The sequence below is a fragment of the Eucyclogobius newberryi genome, unplaced genomic scaffold (genome assembly GCF_026437365.1).
Source record: "Eucyclogobius newberryi isolate DKJ021-1_F unplaced genomic scaffold, fEucNew1.0.hap1 SCAF_9, whole genome shotgun sequence".
NCBI lineage: Eukaryota > Metazoa > Chordata > Actinopteri > Gobiiformes > Gobiidae > Eucyclogobius > Eucyclogobius newberryi.
In genome coordinates, this window is record NW_027316532.1 from 6,457,406 (window position 1) to 6,477,457 (window position 20,052).

At 40.2% G+C, this 20,052-nt stretch overlaps 2 protein-coding genes across 2 annotated transcripts in view; one reads left to right on the top strand and one right to left on the bottom strand.

The window, feature by feature from the left end:
- b4galt6 (UDP-Gal:betaGlcNAc beta 1,4- galactosyltransferase, polypeptide 6) overlaps positions 1 to 9,077 on the top strand; it is a 30,973-nt gene extending 21,896 nt beyond the window's left edge. Inside the window, exons 8-9 of the mRNA XM_072438251.1 lie at positions 1,204 to 1,305; positions 2,232 to 9,077. Of these exons, the coding sequence (XP_072294352.1) occupies positions 1,204 to 1,305; positions 2,232 to 2,379 (250 nt within the window). The 3' untranslated portion in view covers positions 2,380 to 9,077. The remainder of the gene's footprint in view (positions 1 to 1,203; positions 1,306 to 2,231) is intronic.
- A 971-nt stretch (positions 9,078 to 10,048) lies between these two features.
- On the bottom strand, positions 10,049 to 15,473 carry ttr (transthyretin (prealbumin, amyloidosis type I)). The gene is made up of 4 exons (XM_072438345.1): positions 15,343 to 15,473; positions 13,008 to 13,147; positions 12,477 to 12,612; positions 10,049 to 10,215 (listed from the first exon to the last, which is right to left on the bottom strand). The coding sequence occupies exons 1-4, from the start codon at positions 15,424 to 15,426 to the stop codon at positions 10,108 to 10,110; spliced, it is 468 nt and encodes a 155-aa protein (XP_072294446.1). The 5' UTR covers positions 15,427 to 15,473; the 3' UTR covers positions 10,049 to 10,107.
- Between the last annotated feature and the right edge of the window lie 4,579 nt (positions 15,474 to 20,052).

Genomic DNA, 20,052 nt, shown 5'->3' on the forward strand with positions numbered 1-20,052 from the left:
TGTTATTTTTATTTTTCCCTCGTAAGCCTCCATGTTTGTTTTAGACACGAACGGACAATGCGTTTGTCTGATTGGTTAATCTGCCTGTCAATCACTCCCTTTGGAAATTGGAGCGACTGGGTTGAATTCCAGACCCAAAACTTCTTTGTAAATAATTTTCATAGTGTGTGGTCTTGGCTGGTCATGCAGAGATCTGAAGAAATTCAGGGACAAATGAGAAAGAAAGTCATTGAGATCCATCAGCCTGGGAAAGGTTATAAAGCCATTTCTAGAGCTTTGTGACTCCAGAGAACTACAGTGAGAGCCATGACCTCAAGCTGAAGCAAACTTGTGTTCTACATCAGGACAATGATCCAAAACACCAGCAAGTCCACCTCTGAATGACCTGAAGGAAAAACAAAATGAAGACTTCAGAGTGGCCCAGTCAAAATCCTGACCTGAATCCTATAGATTAAAGGCGGTTCCTGCTCCTCCACAGCGCTGTTACAGACGCATAGCAAGTTATCGCAAACGCTACAGGGCCAAGAAGGTTTTTATTCAAATTAAAAATGCAGTAGTCAGCAGGTTAATAATGAATTGATGTAGTTTAAATCTATCATGATACATCTCTCAATATGCATATCACAGAGAAGTTTGACTCGATATTTCGAGTATATCGTTTTAAAAAATATCACTGTAAACGATAATATTGAAGACTACTAATCTTATACAGTTGCGTTTGAAATGTATGAAGATTTAATGGTTGCTGCTAGTGCAACAAAAAGTCTATACAATAAGTATTGACCTTCAAAAATGTCTGTTATTTAGTCAATATAGTAATGATCATGACAGGCCTTGTGACAACACCAACCCTTCCTGTTATTTAATAAATGAAAGATATATAGGTTTATACCATGGCAAAGAATTATAAAAATTACAATATCAAAGGCAGGAGCATGGTTCCAGGGGCTCAACATATTTATGAATCTCATCAAGGGAACTTCAATTTGTGTCTTTGGTTCAGAAGTAATCTAGTAAATATATAGTATTCTGTGTGGCAGTGGCTCAGGTGGTCGTAGCGCTCCATCCACATCCAGGAGGCGCACTTCAGAGGCATGTCCCGCTTACAAAGGAAATCAAAACTTCTACCATGATGTTGTTCATACTACAATACACAATCTAATAGTGATGGTATTAAGAAATGTTTGTTTGCGTTCTGATCAGGATCCACTACGCCGGCCTGAACGTGACGCGCCCTGAAGGAGAGCTCGGGAAGTACAAGTCCATCCCACACCACCACAGAGGGGAGGTGCAGTTCCTGGGCAGGTGAGACCAACTCGAGGCACACTACAGGAGAATAGTTTGTTTTTATGTAGGTTGGAGTTGGAGAGTTACCCTTTCCATGATGAAGCTGTGCACCTCGAATGTCTTCAGCAGATGCATATTTTGAGTTCTAAAACATGAGATGCCAAAGCTAAGAGAGACTTTGAGATTGACTTTACAGTATGTGTTATGGGCCAGATACATTTTCTGGCAGTATTCAAGCACGCATAATAATTGTGCTCATTATTACATACATTTTATTTTTGTTGTGGACCAGAATTGTATTTTAGCCACTAGATGTCGCACTAGATCACATAAGACTTTATGTAAATCCCTTGCGAAGTCGTGCCTCCTCCTGTGAACTGTACTAGGAGCCTGTACTGCCTCATAACAGTAGATCGCAGGTTCAAACCTCAGAGGAATCCAAAAAATACAGCCTATTTTCTGTACTACAAGGCACACTGTCAATGAATGGTCTATTTTTCATATATAAGGCGCACCGGACTATAAGGCGCATTAAGCGAAACAAAACATGTACCACACAAAATCACTTGGAAGCGTAGTTTTTTGAAAAAATTAAAGGCTTTTAAGTGCGCCTTTATAGTGCGGAAAATGCGGTATATTGAAATAGACATTTACCATTATTTTTACTTAAAGCTTGCATACACATTTTTTTCCTACTAATTTATAACCCCAGAAAAGTCTACGGTAAAAGCAGAACTTTATGACACTTTGGACACTTTACGATGTTGTTTAGGGATAACACCCTGCTTCACTTTTGTGTGTGAAAAAGCTGATGCTAGTGGCCAAAAATATCAATTATGTGATTTAAGAGCGCTAGTAATGACTTGGAAAGGTTTAAATACCTTGCTTGCTTATTTCACAGTTTGGAAAGACCCCAGCTTTAATGATATGGGGGTGTTTTCTAGGTACAAACTGCTGAGGTACTCCAAAGAGCGCCAGCACTTGGACGGCATCAACAACCTGCGCTACAGCCCCGTGGTGACGCTCAGCAGCCTGTACAAGAACATCAGCGTGGAGCTGTCTCCGGAGCTCGCGCCCATCCAAGACTACTGACCCCCGCCCTCGCCCCGACCCCCACGCGCCCCGCCCCCCCACACCGCCCCTCCAGCCAACCGGAGAGGGCGCGCAGGACAGATGCCACAATGAATGCTGCCATGAGAGAGGGAAGGGAAAAAAAAAAAATCCAAATCATGAGGAATATAGATGATAAAAAGGTGCAGGAGAGCTTTTGCAGAGAACAGTGCTGTGTGTTGAGTGAGTGAGTGAGTGGCACGGGCGACTGCATGTCCTTTCTGTGCCGGCTTTCACCCCTCCCCCCTCCTCGCAGCCGGACCTCGGTCGCCGGGTTCCGGTTCATTTTGGAGGAGCAGCAGCATCTGAGCTCCAGTGTCTCCTGAAGCCTTAACGTGGCAGAACCGGCTCCGCACTGCTTCACTTCACCGTAGAAGCCAACACCAGTTTTGTCTTTTATTTTTATACATATCAGTTGTTAGCGGCCGAGCGCTCCGTCAAACAGGATCCGAGCTAGGTCAATAGAGATATTTGTGATGTACATTTTTTTATGATTTTGATAAATGCTATTTATTTTCTGGTTCTGGGGGCCTTAGTGAAGCGCTCCTCTGCTGTTTGTTTTCGCTGCACTGCTGCTGATCCGCATGAATATGTATGTAAATATCAACAGAACACATATGTAAATATTGGCCTTTAAAGCTCGGACATAATCCAGCGATATTCCAGTGAGTTTGATTTTTATTTTGGCAGCTACCTTCTTTCTGAGGATTTCATAAGCGTGAGTGGTTTCTTCCAAACAGGAAGACGTTTGTTTGGCTTGAAAAATATCCAAATCTGAAGATTTGACTTTATCTTTTGCATGCCTTAATTTATTTTGTTTACCAGATGTTTTGTTTTCTTTGAAACATAAATTATTTCCTCTGTTCAAGATGTACATATATATATATATATATATATATATCTATATATATTTTATTTTAGCCTTTCTGCGTTTTCTCTTTGAGGTGCACTGTGTGAAGAGTTTAGCAGCTCCAGAGTGGGGTTGCGCAGTTGGAAATGATAAAATGGAAATGAATGTTGCAATATTCACATGACCAATAACCTCTGAAAATATGAAGACCGTATATCCTCCAATGTTGCAAAACATGCAACGTACAATTTGACTTGAACACATAATTGTAAGTGCTTATTTGCTGCCAAATCTCTTCTTCTTCTGCTTTAAGCGATTCCACTGAAGTGCATTCCCACTGTGCGCCCCCACTGTGGACCCGGAGGAGGCTGCGGTCAGACTTCTGTACAGGGAGCAGGGCCGGCCATGACGCGGGCCTCGTGCCGGCGTCAAACGGTCAGCTCTAGACGTTTTTTTTTATTTTTTATTCTGATGTAGTTGGATTTTGGCTCTTGTTTTCCCGAGTAGTTGCTGGACAGCGTGAGTTGGCTGTTTGTACTGTATTGTATGGGGACGGAGGCCGGGCCGGTATGTGTGAATGTGTTTTCCCTCAAACGTTCAACTGCTGTGTGCGAGTCCAAAAGGCCAGAATGAGAGAACTGTAGCTCGTAACGTTCGAATAACGCTAACGCTACTCACGTTCTTGAATGGCACTGCAGGATAATGGAAGGATGTTTACGCTGGAGCGGCATGGTTCGATCCGGTTTGGTACGGTTGTTTTTTCCATTGTCACAAGCTTCAAAAAGCATCACCAAATCTGCTTTCTGCTACAAAAAATATATACACGACAAACGACTTTAATGCAACTGTTTTTGACATGTTTTTTTTAGCTGTTGCTGATGTTTTTTCAGTCATGTGGTGAAAAATTTCAATTCATTTGAGCTTAATTAGCTTAAAACCAGTGGAAACATTGCAAGAAATAGTCAAAAAATAGATGGATAAATGAACTTGTGACAAAGTTGAGTCCCGCAGAAGACTTAAAATTAAGTAAATATTGCCGTACCAACGCGACTCACGTCTTCCCTCCAGTGGAAACTCGACTTAGGGCTGTGAAAAGTCTCATTTCGTAAAGCTTTGAACACTCTAAAGGTGGTGAAAAACACGTAGGCGGACTATTTTTTATTTATTCCTTTGACCAGATGTTATTCTCTGTCCGAAGTTTGACCATAAATCGTTTTCTTGAGTTGTGTGTGTCGAGTACAATCACATTTGTGGCCATTGGCGCGCTCTTCTGATCTGTGACATTTTTTGATATCGGTTCCTCCCATAAACGCGCACACACATACGTACAAATACACACATGCACACGAGTGGGAAGTGAAATGTGAAACTGTGGTTAGTCTACCAAAGAAACCCTGTGAAATTCATTCGATATAAGGACCAAAATGAACTGCGCTTGCCATTTTATGTTGAGCGGCAATACAGAATTACTACTGGACCATGAAACTGCCTCGTCGTCATTTCAATTAAATGTGTTTGGTTTAGATCGACCTAATACCGACTGGATCTGTGAAAGTATTATTTGACTAAACCTTCGCTGTTAAACTAGTAATTTAATTTTGACAGGCTAATGAGTTGCAAGTTAATCGATCCATCTCGACGAACAACAACTCATTTGGCAATCGAATCATTAACTAGTTTATAATTTAGCTCCAAAACATGCCACAAGCGAAAATAAAGTGTGTTTTGTTCTAACTCATAGCAGTAAGTACATGGACATAACACAGGAAAAGATTCTTTAGTCCGTAAATGTACTCCAGCTTCATTTGGTCAACTAATCTATTAATTAGAAGAATAATTGTTATAATAAATAATGGATTAGCCACATGCTGGTTCTTGCATCCCATGATGAAATTAGAATGGTCAAAATTAACAATATTTTAGATGATGACGTATTTGAGCAGAGAAGGCTGTTGAATTTTAAAATAATTCCTCAAATATTACCAAAATGTATATGCCAAGGCCAAGCAATAATTACAATTTTAAGTGGCATATCACAAAATGAGCACATCACCTGGCTGTAATGTTGAATGCTGATCTTGAAAGAGGATTGTTTTCATTTAAAGCTGTGAAAATGTCTTTAGTACATATAGTTCCAGTTGAAGTCTTGACCGTTGCAGCTTAAATGACTCATATTTATACTAATTCAAGATGAATAAAACTTGGGATGATTTTGCTTGTGTACTACATTCCCTGGGACATACATTTTTATCCATTCAAAAATACAGTTTCAAAATGGCAGCAGCTTTCGACCAATGAAAAACCAACAAATGTATTTGCAACCTTCAAAGATGTTGCCCTTGGAAGCATCCAGACTTTAAAGAACATTTGCAATTCATCTGAACTTTCTGTATTGCCGCTAACATTAACTTTCAACGTGGCAATTCTTTTTCAATCTCTCCTCGTCTGACCAGAACATGTGGTGTTAAAAAATGGCCTCGCTGGAGTTTCTTTGTAGTTTTTCTTTAAGTGTTGATGAATAAAATGAGGCCTCTCTTTGCGAACGCTGCCATTCTTCTGAAATATCTCTGAGCCACAGTATTGAGAAGTTTGCAGCGTGAGAACTATAGAGCGGCCTATATTTGTTTACACGGTGTATTAATGTGAGAAGAAAAAAAAGCTTTATCATTTTATATACGATGGAAACACGTGGTTGGGTTGGCTGAAAACTGTTCAATCAGTGTAGGAATCCAAAATTTGTTGCCTTTTTTTAATTGGATTGAACATTGTGATTTTTGAACCAGTTTTCTTGCGTCAGTGGCACATTTCCTGGGTGTGCAGATAGGGGGCACTGTGACTCCACTGTGTAGCATTAAGACTTTGTGGCCATTTACAGAACAATGATTTTTTTTTTTTTTTTTTTTTTTTACAAACTGCAGAAATGAATATTGAGTACATCCAGGCAACTTGGATAATTCATTGGATTTGCTTGGGAAAAATAAAGGTCTAATAATGGAGAATGCACACTGCAATTTTCCGATTTTCAGTCTGGCTTCTTTACAAAAATATATCCACAATTGCATTACCTTGAATAAAGATTAAGCAAGAAATGAAGTATTGTCAGAACATACTACACTTGGGTCATGACAGAAAGCTTTGTAACGTGCTAATCTTTGGTCACGACACAATATTATGTCATATTGAAAATTATACTGTGCATTTTCAATTTGTAATCAATATAAATTCAAGTGAAATTGAGAAACTACTTATTTCTGTTTGAAATGAATAGTTCTCAAATTAAAATCCTTTAAGGCAGGAACGTGCGACTTTGGAAAACTAGCATCTTGGCTAATGTGATTTAGCCAACATGCTAGGTGGCTAAATCAGTGAAAGTTATCGTTTTGTAAATGGCCTCACTGTGAGATTAGTCATACATAGGCTGCAGTTACATATTGTACACATTACTATCTTCTTTTTTTTATTTCAATCCTTCATACAGCAGTAATGCCTTAACTCACCCCTTATTACTGTTTGTATTGACTCCACATCATTTCATATCATTTCTGTCAATTAAGTGGCTTTGTCATAGTCGCACACTTTTAGCATGGCTTACCGTACGGAAAACGTTAAAGCAATATTCTGCCAAAATGTTGACGCCTTTTTCTTTTCATACCAGTAATACAGTATGTGCCATTATTTCTATTTTTTAATGTACTTTACCCTCAACCATTTTTCAGATACTACTCCCTGAAATATACAACTTCAAATACTAGCTAGGAAGAAAATTAAGATTTATTAAAAAACGTTGGTGATTTTTACGCATTACCGCTCACTATGTGCACCTTTTTATAACTCTATAGTCACTTACAATAGAATTCTTTTATAAGTATTGGTAGCTCATGTTGACTTTAGTGACTAGAAAACGAAGTATACAACGTAATGCTACTGAGTTTGGGTACATATATTGTACTTTTGCCTATTCATACATACATATACACCATTGTCATTAATATAATTTGAATTTACAATGTTATGCCATAAATCTTTTGGGCCATTCCAGCTGCCATATCTTATTTAACCAGTGTTTAGCAGTTAAGATGGACGATTTTTATTGAATAGAGAAAGTAATGTCCAGGAATTAGCATGAAGGCTAAAGCTAATGCTAAGCGCTACTAAGTGCAATCCACTTGTTGATTTCAAAATTGTGTCAAATCAAAAATGTCGAAGGCCTTTCACTATTGGAGAATATTTGTTACTGATATTAGGAATTTTGCAGTATTTTTGTGCCTTTTGTCATTTCTTTATGAAAATATAATAGTCCGCCTATTTCAAATTGTTTCAAATCGTTTTTTGCCACCTGTCGCCATATTGGTTCTAGTTGCTAATGTAAACTCTAAAGGAAGCATGTACAACATGCCCAAATTACCAGTATTGCATATATCAGTTTGGGGGCATTTTGACGTTTAAATTTATAGATTGACGAATCTACAAATTGTAGCTTGTCCCTTTTTTAAGTCAGAAAATCAATAAAAAAGCTGTTTTGATGGATCCTATACGGCGACTGCCCCGCTGTGTGGCATATGTTGGCAAAAAATAATAATTGTTGGTTAAATAAACTTGGTGTCATTGGCAACACAGCATTACTTAAACTCAATATATGGGCATTATTCCAAATACGCTTTTGTAAAGAATAAATGGGTTTTAAAACTGGCATTGTATCTTTTTATGTAATGATTCATCTTGTTAATATCATTTTCAGACTTTACTTCAACATTTGCTTGTTTCTCAAGGATGGTTGTGTCCAAATGTGTGCCAGTGAATTGAAAGTCATTGTTTAACACTGATGGAAACTATAAATATTGTTTTTTGCTAACATTTCTTTAAGCCGACTTTTAAGAAATTTAAGATTTGAGAACTGAAAAAAAATAAAAAGATAACTCCGTTTATTTAATGCTGTGTCGCTGCACTTTGATTTGTGTTGTTGAGATTGTTCAACCTGATGGCCAATAATCGGAAATCTCTTTGCTTATTGTAAAAGTATTAAAATGAACACCTTTTGAAATACGAGACACTTTGTATGTCCTGTCCTTATCAACTAATCTATGAAGTCCAAATCCTCTTTTACACATGACATATGTATTATAACATTTCATTTTATTTTGTTCAACATACTCAAAAGTGTACGAATTTGCAAAAAATCAAACTGCTCATATGTTATCCAAGCAAAAAAATATATCAAATAAAACTTTCCGTAAGCAGAGAAAAGCTAAAGCCACCTATTTTTATTGCCATGTCATAATTGCAGTGAGTGTTATTGCGAATAACAATGTCCGCTTACATTGTACCGTAATTGTGTTTAAAGTGCTACGCCATGATTTTTAAAACATCAATGCTATGATTCAAAGTTCAATTTTATGATGATTATTTTTCCCTTTTGAAAATGTGTGGCCAAATGAGTATTTATGGATCCATTGGGAGTTTTGAGAGTGGTACAGCTGTTATTTCTGCCACTTTTCTCACTTAACACTCGCAAGTACACTTATCGAAATCTAATGTTCATTCAAAATCCAAATTCCTGTGTCTGTATCCGCCGTAATAACCTGATCGCCCAGCTCAAAGTGAGAACTCCATTGAGCCAATCGGATGTAGCACCGACCTGCTCACCCACTGGACTTTTTTTATTTCTTATTTTGTATGGCTCCATTGTTACTCATCTACCTTTTTAATTTGACTTCATTTTGGTAACAGACGGTTGCAAACGTTCGGTCTGGTGTTGAAGCGTTTCTTTGTAAAGTTTTCTTTTCTTGTCGACAGAATAAACACTCATTGCCATATTCTGGGGAAAATGAAATCCTGGCTCATGTTTTTTGTTGTAGAATAATTCAATAGAAATGTACGTACATGAGGAAATACATGCAGGTTTGTAGCGATGTACTGAGTGAGTCCACAAAGTACCACTAGAGGAAGCTGCAACATTTTATGACACTTATTAATGTTGCAGATCTTTTGCACACGTTACAAAACATGTCAAAAAACTATTCGTGATGTCTCTCAAAAAAACAGTATAAAAAAATAATAAAAGCCTGGTGAAAGCTTAACTACTTTTAGCTGCGTTTTGTGTGTGTGAGTAGGAGTAAAGTCTTAAGAACATGTAAAAAATATTATACAAAAGCTTATTTTCAATATTAGTCTTTTAGTGTCTGATATCTGAATAGTCAGACTTGGACAAAAGTACTTTCTAGTATTTCAACAGCCTATAAAACGTCGGCATATTCCTGTGTGGAAGGTGCATTGCAGAATTATTGTGAAGTTATATTTATTATTTCATGTAGTTTTATGAAGTGGTGCAATTTTAGAATGGTCCAATATACTGTAAACTTTATATATCCTGTACTAAGAATAAATGCACAATATTTACGATTTATGAGTAACTGTATTCAGAGTATTTATAATAAAGAAGATGAATGTTGATAAGAAGTACTTTTACTTCTTACCACTATAACCTCAATACATCAAAACCATTGTAAAGTTCTGCTTTGAATATGGTCAATGTGCAGTCCTCAGTTTGTTTCCAAGTTAGTATAAGTTTAATACGCACGAATATTAAATACATGTACATCACTTAAACAATAGGAAAATATAAACTAGTGAAGGTGATGAAAATGTTGACTATTTGACATTACATTCTGTGTATATTGTATATATATTCAGTGTTCACTTGAAGCTGCATTCACCACAGCACATTTTGCCTTTTTTTAAGTTTAGAATTTTTGTCCATAAAAAAAAACACAAGTGCAAAGGTTTGAAATGAACGAGTCGTGGCACGTTTTGGGAGACTTTAATACAAAAAGGTGAGTTTGTGTGCGGTGCAGACGCAGAGGTCAGTGGTGGAGGTCGAGGGTGAGCGCGGTGGTGGTGAAGGAGAAGGGGCTGAGCAGCAGAGCCAGAGTGTAGTGACGATGTCCCTCCGCGTGGGCCTCGAACACCACCTGCAACGGACCAAAGCGACACAAAATGATTATTAGCGATGCATTCAGGGACTCCTATCGTAGAGAACAACTGTAAATAATACTTTCAGTCAGGGCTTGCGATACGTTGATTATTGTTCTATTGTTTTATTGTATGATGGTTACATAGAAGCTTTTATTTAAGAGACGAGGCACAGACATGTTCCGGTCTAGACGGACCGTCACCTTAAGGATTCCTCCACCCCCAAGAAACATACACAAAGGTTCCTACCCAGCATATCACTACAATTATTATTGCAACTTTCGACTGTGCTTTTTAGTACAATTACAACTAAAATATACACCTTCATTTACACTAGTCAACTTCACTATCTTTTTATGGGGCTGAATATTTTCTTTAAGAGACGAGGCACAGACATGTTCCGGTCTAGACGGACCGTCACCTTAAGGATTCCCCCGCCCCCAAGAAACATACACAAAGGTTCCTACCCAGCATATCACTACAATTATTACTGCAACTTTCGACTGTGCTTTTTAGTACAATTACAACTAAAATATACACCTTCATTTACACTAGTCAACTTCACTATCTTTTTATGGGGCTGAATATTTTCATTAATAAAGTATAATCTGCTAAAATCAGAGAGAGCCAATATGAGCTTAGAAAAGTACAACAAATACTCTATGAACACAAGTTATAGTAGCACGCTCTACCACTCTATATATTAATTATTTTAGCATGTTATATGTCACTGTTTCTGGAATAATGTCCGAATATATCCCTTCCTCTGACTGAATGTAATGTGGCCTTCTCATTCTGGTTAAATATAAAGTTAGTTGTCGCGCTCGCACACGCTCGACTGACAACTTTGAACAGAACTATTCCAAGACACAAATAATGCAAACAAGCGAGCAGCATGAAAGATTTGCGTACCACAATACTCAAAATGAAGTGGGAAAACATGTATGAAAATGCAGAACTGTTTGTTGTATGTTTGGAGTTAAAATACTTCAGCCAAGAATCGCAAATCAAAGAACAGAACATTATGAGGAAGTATGTCTGTTGTTATGTTGTGTGTGTTCCAGGTGGTGGTTCAAACCCAGCTGTCCTTGCATATTTGGCAAGACGCGTCACTAGCACACATTAGCATTAGCCGTTTCATGTTTTTTGATGCACGGCACTCGCAGCTAACATTATCCAAACATAATGCATTACATAAAGACGTATTATTAATGCAATGTAGCGGCACAGAGGGTGAAATAAAGGCAGGAAAAGCTGACAATAGACCAGAAACAGTTTTGGATCAACAGTGTCACAGCCGAAGATCTATTCTCTTTCTCTCTCTCTATTTTCACGTTGCGACTGATCTGTTAAATAAAGCATTAAAAAATCCCAATAAAAACAGTCTATGGGACAGTCTGTGGGACAGTCTGTGGAAGAGTCTATGGGACAGTCTATGGAACAGTCTATGGGACAGTCTATGGGACAGTCTGTGGAACAGTCTATGGGACAGCCTGTGGGACAGTCTATGGGACAGTCTATGGGACAGTCTATGGGACAGTCTATGGGACAGTCTGTGGAACAGTCTATGGGACAGTCTATGGGACAGTCTGTGGGACAGTCTGTGGGACAGTCTATGGGACAGTCTGTGGGACAGTCTATGGGACAGTCTATGGGACAGTCTATGGGACAGTCTGTGGGACAGTCTATGGGACAGTCTGTGGGACAGTCTATGGGACAGTCTATGGGACTGCCCAAACAGGATTTAGGTAAACGTATAAATGTGGTGGCCTTGAATGGTGAAGCGACATACTAACTGCTAACCACTCTGCCACTGTGAGGTACCGTATTTTCCAGACTATACGATTTTTCATAGTTTGGCCGGAGCCACTTATGTGATATTATTAACACATTCTTATATCATTTTGTTTGTTATTTTCACACAGACAACCGCAAGAGGGCGCTCTAGGCTCTAAGCGACGCAGAAGAAGAATCGGCACTTCCTCTATCTCCATCGTTTGCAGAGTTGTTTAGAAGAATTCAATGGATTTAGTGATTTGGGGTATGTTTGCATACGTACACCTATTCGCCATGTTCTCTAATCTGTTATTGTTTTAAACTGCATTTCAAGATTAAATGTCTGTCCATGGTCTTGGATGGATTTCATTTTTTAAAAATCCCCCAAAAATGCGACTTATACTCCAGTGCGACTTGTATGTTTTTTTCTTCTCTAATATGCATTGTTTTGGCTGGTGCGACTTATACTCAGGTAAATACTCACGTCGGCGACCTCATGAAAAGCAGTGGTGCCTTTGCTCTTCCAGTAGGCTTTAGTGTCAAACTCCACTCTGTACACTCCAGCGGTGAACTGCTCCTCTGTGATCAGGCCGTGGATCTCTCCTGTCACCTCCGTCACCCTGGACACACATCACAGCTCGCAGCACACTTATTTGGAGATTGTTAATAATTAATAATGATACCTTATATTAGCATTGTGCTTCTCTCACTACTAAATGAAGCCTTTCTCAAAAAGTTACCAAATCAACAAACTCACAACAATCGCAAACTAAAACAGGAAAGAGTGGAATTCTGAAATTAATATGGGAACTAAATAAAAATGTGTTTTCAGACTTACAATTAAATCACAGTTTCTCCATATTCAAAACTATTATTCAATACATATCCTTCACACATATTTATGGGTTTCAGCTGTTTCTCATTTTAAAATATCTAATATTTGTTTTTTAAGTTGTTCATCGCTATTGGAACTGTCCTAATTTGTCATCATAGTGAACCCCATGGACACACATACCCCGAGGTGACCAGGGCCCAGTTTCCGTCCGGGCCCCTCCTGAACACCCTGAGGTTCATGGGTCCAGCCGGAGTCCCATGAACCGCGTCCAGGATCTTCACAGTCAGAGGACACCTCAGGTCTGAGCCTCCATGTTTCTCCTGAAAAACCCCAGACACAAAACTCAGTCTGTGATCTAAACTTCTTCTAAACCTCTTTCCACAATTTTACTCAAATCAAATTCCTGGTAATAATGGCGTTGTACAGTACATGTTTTTACTTATTGTTTGTGGACGTTTTGATCGATGAACTGTACTGAGAGACCAAGGTCAATAAACTTTACACGAGACACAAGTTCACTATTGACTCAAGTGGTCACAAGTTTAAAGGTCTTTTCTCACACTAAATGATATTATTCTAGTTGAGTTACACAGTTGTTGTCACATAATAAGAAAAAATAGAAAAGAAACTGGCGATGTATTTAGGTGTTGAGTAATCCTACATATTTAGTCTGTGTCTCTCTCCAGCGCTGAAAACACTGTGCCCCTTGTGATGTCATTAGGTGGTATTCAAAGAAGTGTATTTAAGTCTATATACTGTTCCTTCACCAGATTTGATTTGATCATCATCAGTGTCTAATTGTCTTCACTAAGATGAATCCCAACTTTGAAGAAAGCCGCAGTTGTTTTCAGAAAAAGTTAAACTTTACAGTACATTTACTTGAGTAACGTTTTTTTTTTTTTTTTAAAGTACTTCTCTGAGTAGTAGGGCTAACTAATGATTATTTTAGGAGTTGACTTGTTTTGACTAGTCAAATGATTATTTGAGATTTATAAATGTAGATGTAGGCTTCTAAATAGAGACTTTATACTAATTAATTGTAATATTAAGGAAAATCTTATTATTATTATTTTTTGACATTTCAATTTCATAATGCAGCATGGGGTTTAGAGTCTGTATAGTCCAGAAAACAGTTACTGACATCAAAATATGATTATTATTATTGTTATGATTATTATTTTAATAGTCCATTATTCATGATTGTTCCAATTCATATTTCTGACACCATACTTTACTCCTATTTGAGTAATATCATTTACAGTGTATCAGTACTCTTAGTTTTGGTTTCTGGAAAAAGGTGACATAAGCTTTATGTTATAAAGCTTTGTGTATATTTTTTAATATTTGTGTTTCTTTTCTTGCAGTGTTTCTTTATATATGGTTCACTCTTTTTTTTTGCTTTATCCTTTAAGATTTAACTTTGTTCAATGCTGTTTTGTTCCTCCAACGACTTAAACTTCATACTATAAATCAGATGTCACTCTTACTCCTCTTAGTTACTAGTTACTCTTACAATTACTCTTATAGCAATATTATGTTTAAGTAACTCTTTACTCTTACTTGAGTAAAGTATTACTAATATATGACTGGAATACATGTACTTTTCCCCCAAAACAAATTCAACTTCTTCATTCACAATCTGGGGTGGAGTTTGGTCACAATTAAAGCAGTGCCACTTTATAATAACTACACTTTAATTAGCCTTAATAAAGCATGAACAAAGACTTAATTCATAATGAACGACAAGTTTATTAAGAATGAGTCAGGCTCAGTAACTAGGGTATTTAGGGTGTTAATTAAGTAGTAAAAAAGTCTGAATCATTCTTAATAAACTATTTAATCATTATGCATTAAGTCTTTATTCATGCTTTATTAAGGCTAATTAAAGTGTAGTTATTATAAAGTGTTTTTTTACTGTTTTTTTACTTCTAAAATGGTCACAAGCATTATTTTCAAATGTCATGCCTTTTTGAGAAGGGGCACACATTCATTACAACATTAGGTGTTGAGGGGAAAACAGGTGAATGTCTGTCACAGTCTATGGCATTTTGGATTTTGGTATAGTGAGAATTTCTGTGCCTTTTCTGGTTCAAATGTTTGCTCATAGTACTCCAAAATGGCAAATCCTCCCATTATCCATTTGCTTGATTCCTTTGAGCTTTAGTCTATCTGCTTCTCGATTATTGACCAATGACATAATATCACCATTTGATTTTCTAACTTTCTGCTGGTAAAATCAACAATTTGGTGCAGCTGCAATTTGATTTTGGGCTTTACATAAATAAATTGAATAGAATATAAACGTGAATAGAATTAAATTAAAACTAGTTTATTCAAATTGGACATGTTTTCAAGGCACACTTGGCAACCCCTCAAGGCATTGTCCCCCTGGCACGCTGGATGAAAGTCAAAGGATTCATCAAACTAGCTTGATATCTTCTATATATCTGCTTGTGAAAGTATTAAAACTCGTTATAATCTGGTTTTATGTTGGTATAAAGTTGTCTGTACTCACAGGAGAGGCAGGGGCAGCGTGGCTGGGCAGCAGCAGGCACAGCAGCAGCAGCAGCAGGAGCACGTAGAGGCTCAGAGCTCTCATCCTGGTCTCCCTCTGCCCCCGGCACTCCAGGCTTTATGAACGCACAGACCTCAGTCAACCCCACACACCACACCAATGGGCAGCCAGTGACCAGAGGTGGGCTGGACCTGCTCGTCCTTGCACAGTATCTTTTAATTGTAATTAAAGGACATTTTTATTAAAAGAGAGTATACTGAGTGTCCAAAATACACGTGTAAGACATTCTAGTTTCTGGTGATGTGCATGGAAGCAACCCAAAAGTACCCAAAAGTGCCAACTGTACACGGAACAGGGAAAATGAAGTTTAAAGGTTTCAACCAATTCTGCCTTACCACCTTATCTCTACTGTTCCCCTCCAGGCGCTAAAATGTAAATTAAACTAATTAGAATAAACATTAGCCGACCCATTGTGCACTGCTTCCCCGGTTACCCCCCACAAGTCCGAAAGTTTGCTAGTCTGAAGGTTCACAAGTCCGAAGGTTTTAAAGGTTCACTAGTCCGAAAGTTCGCTAGTCCGAAGGTTTGTGGTCCAAAAGTTCGCTAGTCCGAAGGTTCACTAGTCCGAAGGTTCACTAGTCCGAAGGTTCGCTAGTCCGAAGGTTCGCTAGTCTGAAAGTTCGCTAGTCCGAAGGTTCGTGGTCCAAAAGTTTGCTAGTCCGAAGGTTCACTAGTCTGAAGGTTTGTGGTCCAAAAGTTTGCTAGTCCTAAGGTTCGCTAGTCTGAAGGTTCGCTAGTCCGAAGGTTCGCTTGTCTGAAAGTTCGCTAGTCCGTTGTTCGTGGTCCAAAAGTTTGCTAGTCCGAAGGTTCACTAGTCCGAAGGTTTGTGGTCCAAAAGTTTGCTAGTCCTAAGGTTCGCTAGTCTGAAGGTTCGCTAGTCTGAAGGTTCGCTAGTCCGAAGGTTCGCTTGTCTGAAAGTTCGCTAGTCCGAAGGTTCGTGGTCCAAAAGTTTGCTAGTCCGAAGGTTCACTAGTCCGAAGGTTTGTGGTCCAAAAGTTTGCTAGTCCTAAGGTTCGCTAGTCCGAAGGTTCGCTAGTCCGAAGGTTCGCTTGTCTGAAAGTTTGCTAGTCCGAAGGTTCGTGGTCCAAAAGTTTGCTAGTCCGAAGGTTCGCTAGTCCGAAGGTTCGCTAGTCCGAAGGTTCGCTAGTCCGAAGGTTTGTGGTCCAAAAGTTTGCTAGTCCTAAGGTTCGCTAGTCCGAAGGTTCGCTAGTCCGAAGGTTCGCTAGTCCGAAGGTTCGCTTGTCTGAAAGTTTGCTAGTCCGAAGGTTTGTGGTCCAAAAGTTCGCTAGTCCGAAGGTTTGTCGTCCAAAAGTTCGCTAGTCTGAAGGTTCACTGGTCCGAAGGTTCACTAGTCCGAAGGTTCGCTAGTCCGAAGGTTCGCTAGTCCGAAGGTTCGCTAGTCTGAAAGTTCGCTAGTCCGAAGGTTCGTGGTCCAAATGTTTGCAAGTCCGAAGGTTCACTAGTCCGAAAGTTCGCTAGTCCGAAGGTTCGTGGTCCAAAAGTTCACTAGTCCGAAGGTTCACTAGTCCGAAGGTTTGCTAGTCCGAAGGTTCACTAGTCCGAAGGTTTGCTAGTCCGAAGGTTCACTAGTCCTTTTTTTAAATTTGAATGGCAATTTGATACTTGCATACCAAAACACGAAAGTGACTAACAATCAATATTTTCCATTGATGTAACAAGATTATTTATTTCAAATGTAGTTGTAAACATTCTATTAAAAAAAAAAACATAACAAATTAACTTTAAAACACTTTTTTCTTTTTCTTTTTTCAAAAATAAAACAGAAATCTTGCAAATAAAATTAGTTGTTGAACATATTAATTAACACCAAGTCAGATCATATCATTCCATATCATCATCAATCAGATGACTATTTGCAGGAGTCTCATTTACATATTAATTGTCTTTACACTCACAAAAAATATGTATTAAGCTTCTGATGCAAAAATAAAGGTTGCTGTGGCGTCTATCATGGTGTATTTATTGTGTTATTCAAATTGTACCGGTCTATTTATTTATTCCAGCTATAAAACGTTTCTATTTTTTGTTTTGCTGTTTGATGACGGTTCCTAAGTACTCTCGTCTTGGTTCCGGCTGCACATTTGATGACGGTCCCTAAGCACTCGTCTCGGCTCCGGCTGCACATTCGGATCAGTGTAATTCACTGCGCCAAAATACGCATCTGATTGTTAAAATGAGGTTGTCGTCACTTGGCGGTGTAAATATGAATATTTTGGCATGTGAATGATCTGCAAAGACTTTTGCGTTTAGGAGTTATTGACCTCGGAAGTCTGAATCTGTGACGCTAACTTTACCGCACGTGGCTCCTCCCACTTTCAGACTCGTGGTCTGTGACAGCAGCGGAACTCGTCATGTCCACACAGCGTCCTACATGTGTCATGTCCACACAGCGTCATGTCCACACAGCGTCCTACATGTGTCATGTCCACACAGCGTCATGGCCACACAGCGTCCTACATGTGTCATGTCCACACAGCGTCATGGCCACACAGCGTCCTACATGTGTCATGTCCACACAGCGTCATGGCCACACAGCGTCCTACATGTGTCATGTCCACACAGCGTCCTACATGTGTCATGTCCACACAGCGTCATGTCCACACAGCGTCCATGTGTCATGTCCACACAGCGTCATGGCCACACAGCGTCCTACATGTGTCATGTCCACACAGCGTCATGGCCACACAGCGTCCTACATGTGTCATGTCCACACAGCGTCATGGCCACACAGCGTCCTACATGTGTCATGTCCACACAGCGTCATGGCCACACAGCGTCCTACATGTGTCATGTCCACACAGCGTCCTACATGTGTCATGTCCACACAGCGTCATGTCCACACAGCGTCCTACATGTGTCATGTCCACACAGCGTCATGGCCACACAGCGTCATGGCCACACAGCGTCCTACATGTGTCATGTCCACACAGCGTCATGGCCACACAGCGTCCTACATGTGTCATGTCCACACAGCGTCATGGCCACACAGCGTCCTACATGTGTCATGTCCACACAGCGTCATGGCCACACAGCGTCCTACATGTGTCATGTCCACACAGCGTCATGGCCACACAGCGTCCTACATGTGTCATGTCCACACAGCGTCATGGCCACACAGCGTCCTACATGTGTCATGTCCACACAGCGTCATGGCCACACAGCGTCCTACATGTGTCATGTCCACACAGCGTCATGGCCACACAGCGTCCTACATGTGTCATGTCCACACAGCGTCATGGCCACACAGCGTCCTACATGTGTCATGTCCACACAGCGTCATGGCCACACAGCGTCCTACATGTGTCATGTCCACACAGCGTCATGGCCACACAGCGTCCTACATGTGTCATGTCCACACACGTCCTACATGTGTCATGTCCACACAGCGTCCTACATGTGTCATGTCCACACAGCGTCATGTCCACACAGCGTCCTACATGTGTCATGTCCACACAGCGTCATGGCCACACAGCGTCCTACATGTGTCATGTCCACACAGCGTCATGGCCACACAGCGTCCTACATGTGTCATGTCCACACAGCGTCATGGCCACACAGCGTCCTACATGTGTCATGTCCACACAGCGTCATGGCCACACAGCGTCCTACATGTGTCATGTCCACACACGTCCTACATGTGTCATGTCCACACAGCGTCCTACATGTGTCATGTCCACACAGCGTCATGTCCACACAGCGTCCTACATGTGTCATGTCCACACAGCGTCATGGCCACACAGCGTCCTACATGTGTCATGTCCACACAGCGTCATGGCCACACAGCGTCCTACATGTGTCATGTCCACACACGTCCTACATGTGTCATGTCCACACAGCGTCCTACATGTGTCATGTCCACACAGCGTCATGGCCACACAGCGTCCTACATGTGTCATGTCCACACAGCGTCATGGCCACACAGCGTCCTACATGTGTCATGTCCACACAGCGTCATGGCCACACAGCGTCCTACATGTGTCATGTCCACACACGTCCTACATGTGTCATGTCCACACAGCGTCCTACATGTGTCATGTCCACACAGCGTCATGTCCACACAGCGTCCTACATGTGTCATGTCCACACAGCGTCATGGCCACACAGCGTCCTACATGTGTCATGTCCACACAGCGTCATGGCCACACAGCGTCCTACATGTGTCATGTCCACACACGTCCTACATGTGTCATGTCCACACAGCGTCCTACATGTGTCATGTCCACACAGCGTCATGTCCACACAGCGTCCTACATGTGTCATGTCCACACAGCGTCCTACATGTGTCATGTCCACACACGTCCTACATGTGTCATGTCCACACAGCGTCCTACATGTGTCATGTCCACACAGCGTCCTACATGTGTCATGTCCACACACGTCCTACATGTGTCATGTCCACACAGCGTCCTACATGTGTCATGTCCACATGTGTCATGTCCACACAGCGTCCTACATGTGTCATGTCCACACACGTCCTACATGTGTCATGTCCACACACGTCCTACATGTGTCATGTCCACACAGCGTCCTACATGTGTCATGTCCACACACGTCCTACATGTGTCATGTCCACACAGCGTCCTACATGTGTCATGTCCACACACGTCCTACATGTGTCATGTCCACACA

What these genes read in the sequence shown, in the direction of transcription:
- ttr (XM_072438345.1), bottom strand. Translation starts at nt 15,426, where the DNA reads ATGAGAGCTCTGAGCCTCTACGTGCTCCTGCTGCTGCTGCTGCTGTGC. An exon ending in ACGCTGCCCCTGCCTCTCCT is followed by an intron (nt 13,148 to 15,342) that starts GTGAGTACAGAC and finishes GGGGTTTTTCAG; the next exon opens with GAGAAACATGGAGGCTCAGA. An exon ending in TGGGCCCTGGTCACCTCGGG is followed by an intron (nt 12,613 to 13,007) that starts GTATGTGTGTCC and finishes ATGTGTGTCCAG; the next exon opens with GGTGACGGAGGTGACAGGAG.